The 9,344-nt window shown below is 37.9% G+C and overlaps 1 protein-coding gene across 2 annotated transcripts; it reads left to right on the forward strand.

Moving 5' to 3' along the window:
* Nucleotides 1-243: 243 nt before the first annotated feature.
* LOC111806533 (U-box domain-containing protein 33-like) lies at nt 244-6,793 on the forward strand. 2 transcript variants are annotated; one of them, XM_023691887.1, is made up of 9 exons: nt 244-810; nt 1,104-1,225; nt 1,453-1,574; nt 2,437-2,541; nt 2,855-3,194; nt 3,300-3,449; nt 3,824-4,351; nt 4,586-5,326; nt 6,404-6,793. In XM_023691887.1, the coding sequence occupies exons 1-9, from the start codon at nt 657-659 to the stop codon at nt 6,587-6,589; spliced, it is 2,448 nt and encodes an 815-aa protein (XP_023547655.1). In that variant the 5' UTR covers nt 244-656; the 3' UTR covers nt 6,590-6,793. The 2 variants fall into 2 exon arrangements, with proteins under 2 accessions (XP_023547655.1, XP_023547656.1); XM_023691888.1 differs by lacking the exon at nt 244-810 and having other exon boundaries at nt 1,138-1,225; nt 1,448-1,574.
* The last annotated feature ends 2,551 nt before the right edge of the window (nt 6,794-9,344 follow it).

Raw genomic sequence — 9,344 nt, forward strand, 5'->3', positions numbered from 1 at the left:
GTGTTGAGAGTTCGGATGGGTCGGGTTCTCGAGTCATATGAATACCCTAATTTTTTTTTAGTTGAGAGTTCGGATGGGTCGGGTTCTCGAGTCATATGAATACCCTAATTTTTTTTTAGTACAAATATTTGAGAGGAGAAATAATATTTTATTTTATATAATTTGGCCTAATAATAACAAACATAAGTATATTAATATAATGAACAAGTCGAATGGAAAATATCCGTGTTGTTCTACGTCATATGTAAATTGTAAGCCGATTCCTTCAAATTTTAAATATCAACGCCGCTGACTTCTTGTTCTTCTTCCTCAAGCAATTCCAATGGCGAGAGAGAGAAGTGGACCGAGTAAAGTTTCTCATGAAAGTGCCTTTGTTCTTCATCCCATTTTATGTTCACATACACCAAACAAATTCAATCTGTCACCTCTGACCATTTTGTTCCGTTTTTCTTTTCGGAAGAGGAGAATCGGATTTCGGTTCCGTTTCATTTGGAACGTGATTCTGAAAACATCCAAGTGTGTTCAGAAAATAGGCTGGAATCGGTTCGTGAGAGGAATCTATGGCTGATTGTGTGTGTTTTTTCAGAAATTGAAAGAAATCGATAGGGTTTTTCCTGTTTTGGGTTAGTGAAAGGTTCACTGATCCTACAGGAATCATGGCCGGTAGCTGTGGAGACGATGTGGTTTATATGGCTGTGGGAAATGATGTAAACGAGTGCAGATTGAATTTGGTCTATGCTATAAAGCACTTAGGGGGGCGGAGGATTTGCATTCTTCATGTTCATGAGCCAGCAAAGTTAATTCCATTCTGTAAGCTCGCTGATAAATTTCAATATGTTCACTTAGATATTCTCAATCGTCTGATGATTTCTACTGCTCTTGATTGATTGAAGTTAAGTTATTACTCTTTGGCTGTTGATGTTCTAAATTCTTAAGATGAAGAACAAGAGTTTATCCAGTGGTTTCGTTAACTAAAACAAAGTTTGTTCTATTGTTTTTGGAATTAATGAAATTGAACACTTACATGAATTGGAGTGTTTCTTAGAATTGTTTGAGATAATGGCTAGAGTTGACTTACTGAACTCTCTCTTCCATGCGTCAAGTGGGAACACAATTTTTGGCAAGTTCTATGAAAGAAAAGGAAGTAAACGCCTACCGCGAACGTGAGAGGCAGGATGCAAATAAGATACTTGATGGATTCCTTTTCCTCTGTCACCAAGCTGGGGTACATATCCATTGTTCTCTTTGTTTCAATATTCTTTCATTGTTCATTGAACTAGATTGGGTTATAGGAGCGGGGGTTAATAACATAGTTAAACACCATAAATATACAATGTGTGATGTGATAATGCTTGAATCAATAAGTAAACTGGGTTAAACATGAGGAATGATTTCAATTTTCATATGGGATTTGCTCCGTTTGTTCTTCTATTCATTAATGTTTTAGTTTAGGTTCGGGCAGAGAAACTTTATGTTGAATCAGACAAGATTAAGAAGGGAATTGTCGAGCTCGTCTCCCTTCATGGAATTAGAAGGCTTATTATGGGTGCAGCAGCAGACAAGTATTACTCGAGGTACATTCCAGCTACTTGCTTTGTATTCTTCTTCCATGTATATCTGCTTTTATCTCTTAAAGGGTTTTTGTTAATGATTATTAGTTACTCCATTTGCGCATGATCCTGCACTCTGTTCTATAAATGGTACACAACTGAAGACTCTGTCGGATGAAATGATGGTTTAAAATAAAGAAGTAGAAAAATTAGGAGGGGAGATGAAAATAAATGTAAATGGTATTAGTTCAAAGAAATTAAGAACATGCCAGAGTAACTGTTTTTGTTTCGGCATAGTAATCATTAGTTCATTGTTGAACGAATAAGAGGGAGATCAGGATATACGGTTCAACAATATTGTAAGTTCCTAATAGCTTAATCATTGTGAGCTAAGAAGCATGGACACTTGATCGGGCTAGCTTATTCGACACGAATCGGACACTTGTTAGTGCAATGATGTGTTAGAAACTAGTTATCAAGTAAAAGTAGAATAAACATTTGTTAGATATGCATCAAACACTTGTTAAGTTGACTATATAGACACACATATGACAAAAATGATAAATCTTCATAAAGAAATACATCAAACTAATTTTCTAAGCATATAAAAACACAAACTCGTATAAAAACGATATAATTTAAAAAAATGAATATTTTAATAAACATGTTATTGTCATGTCCGTGTCTGTGTCCATGTCCTAGATTTTAAAAAGATGGCATGAAGTTGTGATCGTGTCTTGTCGTATTTGTATCTCGTATCCATGGTTCTTAGATTTGAGAGTTTTTCGTTCAAATTGTGGAATTAAGTTGATGTTAGATAGTTAACTAAATCGAGGAGACTAAAGCATATCTAGGCGATGATTGTTTATCTTCTTTGATGTTGCAGAAAAATGACAAAAATCAGATCGAAGAAAGCTATGTATGTTCACCTGAAAGCACCAGCTTTCTGTCAAATTCAATTTGTTTGCAACGGGCAGTTAATTCGCACTAGGTTTGTTGTCACTCTTCATCTGTTTTCTTACTTTAAATCCATTGATAGGAACAGGTTGAGTATGGAATATGTCATCAGTCCTAAATGGTGAACCTTCTAAAATATAGGCATGTTGTTGAGAACCAATATCCTAACTTGATCGATTCTAAAACGTCTAGTCAATTCATATGGTCCATAAACTTCGGTCAAGTCATATCAAAATATGGCTAATGGTCAGCAGGAGACTTATGGAACCGTTATAGATTGCATGCTTGTTGTTTTAGAACTGCAATTTAGTTTTCTGACAACTAATGCAATTACTACATACAAATAGGGAAGCTTGTCCACAAGAAGCTCATGTAGATATCCCACCTCCATCACCTCAGTCACAGAATGTCAACGGGGCATGTTGGAGACCAGTGGAGTCTGGCCAATTCAATGGGAGCAGAATACAGAGTCCATCAATTGTTCTGGAAAGGCTTTCGATTTCGAAGTTAGTTTCGAATGATAGTGGGACTTCGAGCCCTTTTGAGCGTTCATATTCACCAAGTTCATCTAGTGGATGTCTTGATGCTGCATCTTCAAGGACTGAGGAAGATGAGTATGGAGTAGGATTAAGTTCACCTCTTCTGTTGAAAGATGTCGCTCCTAACTCATCTCCTCTCCATTTGTCGGTATGCCCGAGTACCAGCCGGAGGCATTTCTTACACACTTTGCATCCAGAAAAGTAATAAGTACTTTTTCTAAAAAAAAAAATATTTGGCCTTTGTATTTTTCAGGGATTCCAGCAAGACGAAAGTGCTGATGATATTTTATACATTCAACTTGAGAAATCAATAACCGAAGCAGCAAATGCCAAGCGAGAAGCTTTTAGAGAGGCAGTGAAGCGAGCTCAAGCTGAAAATGAACTTGGGAATGCTATTTTCAGGGTAACTCTGTTGTCAATTGTCGTATGACTGATCTTGGCTTAAATCATTTATGTAGATAATGTACCTATCAGTTGACTGTGTTGTTGGGAATTGTAATCTTTTGGATACTATAAATCTTGGATTTGGGTGTTCTTATTGCATCAAGTTGTAAATCTTTTAGATTTGGGTGTGCCAGCGTCCTCGCTGGGCTTCGAAGGGGGGGTGGATTGTGAGATCTCACATCGGTTGGAGAGGGGAATGAAACATTCTCTATAAGGGTTGGAAATCTCTCCCCAGCAGAGCCTGAAAGAAAAAGCCCAAAGAGAACAATATTTGCTAGCGGTGGACTTAGTCATTACATATATGATCTCACATGGTTTTCATTAAATATGCAGGCTAAATTTTATGAAGACTTATATGCTGGAGAGGCAAGAGAAAGGAAAGATGTTGAAGAAGCGCTGTCAAAAGAAAGGGAAGAACTTGAGAATGTGAAGAACCAAGTAAATAAAATGATGGAGGAGCTCCAAGTCTCCCGAAACAGGGGATTAGAATTAGAGAATCAAATTGCAGGATCTGATCAGATGGTGAAGGAATTGGAGCAGAAGATTCTCTCAGCGATAGAACTGCTGCATAATTACAAAAATGATCGAGATGTGTTACTGAAGCAACGAGATGAAGCACTCAAAGAAGTGGATGACATAAGGACAAGACAAGTAGAGGCCAGAACTAAACATACTGCTCAAGTATTCTCTGAGTTCTCGTTCTCAGAAATTGCAGAAGCCACCCGGAAATTCGATCCCTCGCTTAAGATTGGGGAGGGTACACATGGAAGCATGTATAAAGGTCTGCTATATAACACTGAGGTTTGCATAAAAATGTTCGGTTCTCATAGCTTGCAGAACCCAGTGGAGTTTCAACGTGAGGTATGAATAGCCTGGTTCCATTTTACTCTTTCTGATAAGTTAAACTATCTTTAGAGTAGTAACTTGATGATCTCTTGCTCGAAAATCGTATAAAATCATCAATCAACCCAAAAGCTTCAGCTTCTCGGTTCAGTGGTGATTTAACAATATGATTCAGTTCCAAAGATTCAGTTTGAAATCCCATTTCAAGTCGGTTTCGAACATTTCCTTAATATGTTTTGTTTTATATGTTAGGTTGATGTATTGAGTATTCTGAGACATCCCAATATTGCCACGCTCATTGGAGTCTGTCCGGAGGCTTGCGTTCTTGTTTATGACTATTTTCCTAATGGAAGTCTAGAAGATAGGCTAGCCTGTAAGGACAATTCTTCTCCATTGTCATGGAAAACTCGAATACGGATCGCTTCAGAATTATGCTCAGCTCTTATATTCATTCATTCGAATAAAATTTGCAAGATCATTCATGGTGACTTGAAGCCTTTGAATGTACTATTAGATGCAAATTACGTTCCTAAACTTGCAGGATTTGGAAGTTGTCATTTTTTGCCTCATGATGAGAAGTTGAGTTACAATGAAAATATACCTGCCAAGTATGGCGTGAAGAGCAATCATGAATTTCCTCTCACGACAAAGTTGGACGTTTTTTCATTTGGCATGGTATTGTTAAGTTTGTTAACTGGAAAATCATACTTGAGAATGAAAGAAGACGTCCAGTTTGCCGTAGAGGAACGAAAATTGAAAAATGTATTGGATCCACGAGCGGGGGACTGGCCGTTCGTGCAGGCCGAACAGTTGGCTCAGTTGGCATTGAGGTGCTGCAATAGAAATAGTATGTACAGGCCAGACCTTGTGTCTGATGTGTGGAGAGTACTTGAGCCAATGAAGGCTTCTTGTGGAGGTTCGGTTTCTGTATCCCTAAGCTTTGGGGATCTGCAGGTGCAACCTCCTCCTTATTTCCTATGTCCTATTTTTCAGGTTAGTTATATGCATAGCTCTCTCTTTATTGGCTCATTATTCTTGCTTTGATCTTGTTTTGGTTAAAGAATATGTGAACTGTTGTAAATGCAAGTTTCTGGACTGTTTTGTGTACGTCTCCTACACTATTCTTTTGATTCATGAAACCCCTTAGCTAACTGAAAACCAAGTTGAGTTCATATTTTAGTCTTTCCCATTAGTAATTAGTAAGCTCTAACAGCCCCAAGTCCACCGCTAGCAGATATGGTCTTTTTTGGGTTTTCCCTTTCGGGCTTTCCCTCAAAGTTTTTTAAAACATGTCTGCTAGGGAGAGGTTTCCCTCTCCAACCGATGTAGGATCTCCAAATCCACCCCTCTTCAGGGCTCAGCGTCCTCACTGACATTCGTTCCCCTCTCCAATCGATGTGCGATCTCACAATTCAGCCTTTTGCGGCCCAGTATCCTTGTTGGCTCTCATTCCCCGCTCCAATCAATGTGGGATCTCACAATCCACCTCTCTTCAGTGTCCAATGTCCTTGCTGGGACACTTCCCGGTGGGGCCTTGCATCCTCGCTAGCACTCGTTCCTCTCTCTCTCCAATCAATGTGGGATCTCACAATTCACCCCTTGCGCCCAGCGTCCTTGCTAGCACACTGCCCGATGTCCACTCCCTTCGGGGCTTAGTGTCCTCGTTGGCACACCGCTCGGAGTTTGGCTCTGATATCAGTTGTAATTGCCCAAGTCACCGCTAGTAGCTATTATCCTCTTTAGGCTTTTTCGCTCGGACTTTTCCTCAAGGTTTTTTAAAATGCATTTGCTCGGGAGAGGTTTCTCTCTCCAACTGATGTGGGATCTCACACAAGCTATTTCTCACTAGCGTTCTTTCATGGGACCTTGATTTGAATACACTGTTGATCTCAAGAATTGTATGCATTTCTTCAGTAACTTCAGAATCTCAATTATAGTCCTGACATCATTCACTGTATGTGTTACTTTTAGATGATTATTTTCGCTGGAAAACACATCATCTATGTACATTATTCTTTGCATCTAGTTTGTAAACCTGTAATGGACTAATATTTTACACCAAACACTCAGGAAGTCATGGAGGATCCTCATGTAGCAGCCGACGGGTTTACCTATGAGGCAGAGGCATTGAGAGGATGGTTAGACAGTGGACACAACACGTCGCCGATGACAAACCTAAGGCTCGAACACCAAAACCTCGTCCCTAACCGTGCTCTTCGTTCTGTAATTCAAGAATGGTTGCATCAGCAGCAGTAGTAAGTCCATTGATGCTCTTTGTTTCTGTTTCTGGATAGTTAATGTTTTTTTATCTGTTATGAGTTCTTTCTGTTTGGAGAATGAATCTGCTACCATCCTTTTGCTGTTGGGTAGCAGTAATATAGAGAAGGATATGCATTCAATTCCATTCCATTGTCATTGCTACTTGAAACTGTGAATATATGTATATACTCATTTCATTCATTTTACTTCCAAATATCATATACTTTAATGTAAACCTGGCTCGCTCAAGAACACGAGAGGTGTTCGTGGGTTCAAATTGTGTTGGGTCGGGACATTTTAAAAATTCTTTCTAATTGTTGGGGTTGTAAACTTTTTCATCCTAAACAACTCTTATTAAATAATGAACTTAACTCAACCCAATCATAAAATATTGGGTTGGATTGATTCGAGTTGTTTAGATTATTTATTTAAATTTTTGTATTTAATAAAAACAAAATGTTTATGTGAGATCCCACATTAGTCGGAGAGGGGAACGAAACATTCCATATAAGGGTGTGGAAACCTCTTTCTAGTAAACACGTTTTAAAATCGAGAGGCTGAGGCTGATATCGGTTTGTAACAACAGTAACGAATCAAAGCGGACAATATATTATTAGTGGTGGGTTTGGGCTTGAGCTATTTTAAATGGTATAAGAGGCAGACATCAGGTGGTGTGTCAGCGAGGACGTTGGGCCTCCAAGGAGGTGGATTGTGAGATTCCACGTTGGTTGAAGAGAGGAACGAAACATTTCTTCAAGGGATGTGGAAGCGAAACATGGATTGTGAGATCCCACGTTAGTTGAAGAGAGAATGAAGAGAGAAATGAAACATTTCTTATAGTGGCGTGGAAACGAAACATTTCTTACAGGGGCGTGGAAACGAAACATTTCTTACAGTGGCGTGGAAACGAAACATTTCTTGGGCGTGGAAACAAAACATTCCTTAGAAGGTTGTGGAAACCTCCCCCTATAGACGCATTTTAAAATCGTAAGGCTGACGGCGATACGTAACAGCGAAAGCAGACAATATTTGCTAGCGGTGGGTTTGGGCCTGACAGCGATACGCAATGACCAAAGTGGACAAAATTTGTTAGCGGTGGGGTTGGTCTATTAACGTATTCTTTTTATAAAAAAAACAATAAATTCACTTGTAAATTAACAATAGTGTGAATTGGCATCACACAACTTATTTTTATGGTGGGCAACAGGCCTGAACCCATTTCACCACAAATTTTTGTCTCTCAAATAATAAATTTAAAACCGCACGTACGATTCCTCGGATCAGAATGGCACATGTGCGGCTTAGACACAACGCTGAAAACCATGTGGGGGCCTACATTCTTGCCGTACGGCTTCAATTAAAGAATATGGGTACCAATCAGATGCGGCCGGGATTTTTACACTTTTACACGTGGCAATTTCTTATTGGTTAGTACGGATACTAACCTATAACAAATCAACACGTGCCAAGTGATATGTGGATTTGGCCGCACGTAGGGGAATCGATCATTTGTTTCGCCAGTTTTTTATGTACGGCTAAATACGGAAGTCGGGACAGGTTCAGACGGTAGCCAGTCACCGGCTTTCTGTGTTCCTCCACGCGCTTGAACTTTGTTGTATTGCGCGTGTCATACACACAAATATTAATGCAAGTAACAATGAGAAATTATTCCTTCACTAAATTTTCAATTTAGTTTTAAAATTATTAAATTTATTTTTTATGTATTAAATTTTTTATTAAAAAATATTATTTTTATTTACCATGTTTATAACATTATAATAAATAAAATAAATTAGTTCAAACATATATTTTTCCCTTTTACGTTCTTGCTCGTGTTCTTACTCTCCCTCTCTATCTTCCCTCACTCTCGCTAATTTTACCCCTTTTTGTTCCTTCTCCGGCTCGAGAAAATCCTTCCTCACTATCTCGTATCTCTAAGTCGGTTTGCAGGTAACATTTTTTTGGTCGGGTCTATCCGAAAATAGGGTTACAGCCCAACCTAATCCTATTCTACTTTTAAAAAAAATTAAAAATATTTAAAGAGGTTTATAACCAATATTAGTGATGCATTGTAAATAATTGATATTTGAACTTTACGAGATTTTAGTTATTAATGTAACATGTATCGTAGATAAGTATGATTTTTTAAATAAAAAAATAATCGGACAATACCTGAAAATAAAAGGGTTGGGTTGGGAACTCTATTCGGTTGTTCCGGTCACCAACCCAACAAACACAAATTTTGGGTTGGTCCGAAAGATTTTTCTAACCCAACATCTGTATACTCCTAGTATTGTTTGTGCTTAGAGACTATCACTCTCTTTCGATGTAGCTTCTGTGTACACTCCTATTCTCTTTCGGGTTGGTCGTGTTCTCGGATCATATGAACAACCCTAGTTGTAGAAATGTAATTTGAGACGTCGTTTATAGAACTTAGAATTGAAGAGAAACGAGTAGAGAAAGTAGAATCGAACCGAAAAAACGATGTAAAAATAATTAAAAATAAAAGTGGGAGAGAGAAGCAGAGATTGTTACTAATTATTTAATTGTCAAATCAAACATAAAGAATTTAGTCCCACTTCTATTCCATCATCTAAAAATGTCTCCCACTTCAATACACGTCATTATCAAACTTAAATACTTTTAATTAATCATTATTATTATTTAATTCAATTTTATTATTCTCATTATCATTATTTATTAAATAATAATAATAATAATAATAATAAGTTCGAACGATAATCATTTGTTC

Source organism: Cucurbita pepo, chromosome LG12 (genome assembly GCF_002806865.2).
Source record: "Cucurbita pepo subsp. pepo cultivar mu-cu-16 chromosome LG12, ASM280686v2, whole genome shotgun sequence".
Taxonomy (NCBI): Eukaryota; Viridiplantae; Streptophyta; class Magnoliopsida; order Cucurbitales; family Cucurbitaceae; genus Cucurbita; species Cucurbita pepo.

Bases quoted from the DNA above. Each gene is read 5' to 3' on its own strand.
- LOC111806533 (XM_023691887.1), top strand. From the start codon at position 657: ATGGCCGGTAGCTGTGGAGACGATGTGGTTTATATGGCTGTGGGAAAT. The intron at 2,542-2,854 runs GTTTGTTGTCAC...ACATACAAATAG, and splicing joins GGGCAGTTAATTCGCACTAG to GGAAGCTTGTCCACAAGAAG. The intron at 5,327-6,403 runs GTTAGTTATATG...CCAAACACTCAG, and splicing joins TCCTATGTCCTATTTTTCAG to GAAGTCATGGAGGATCCTCA.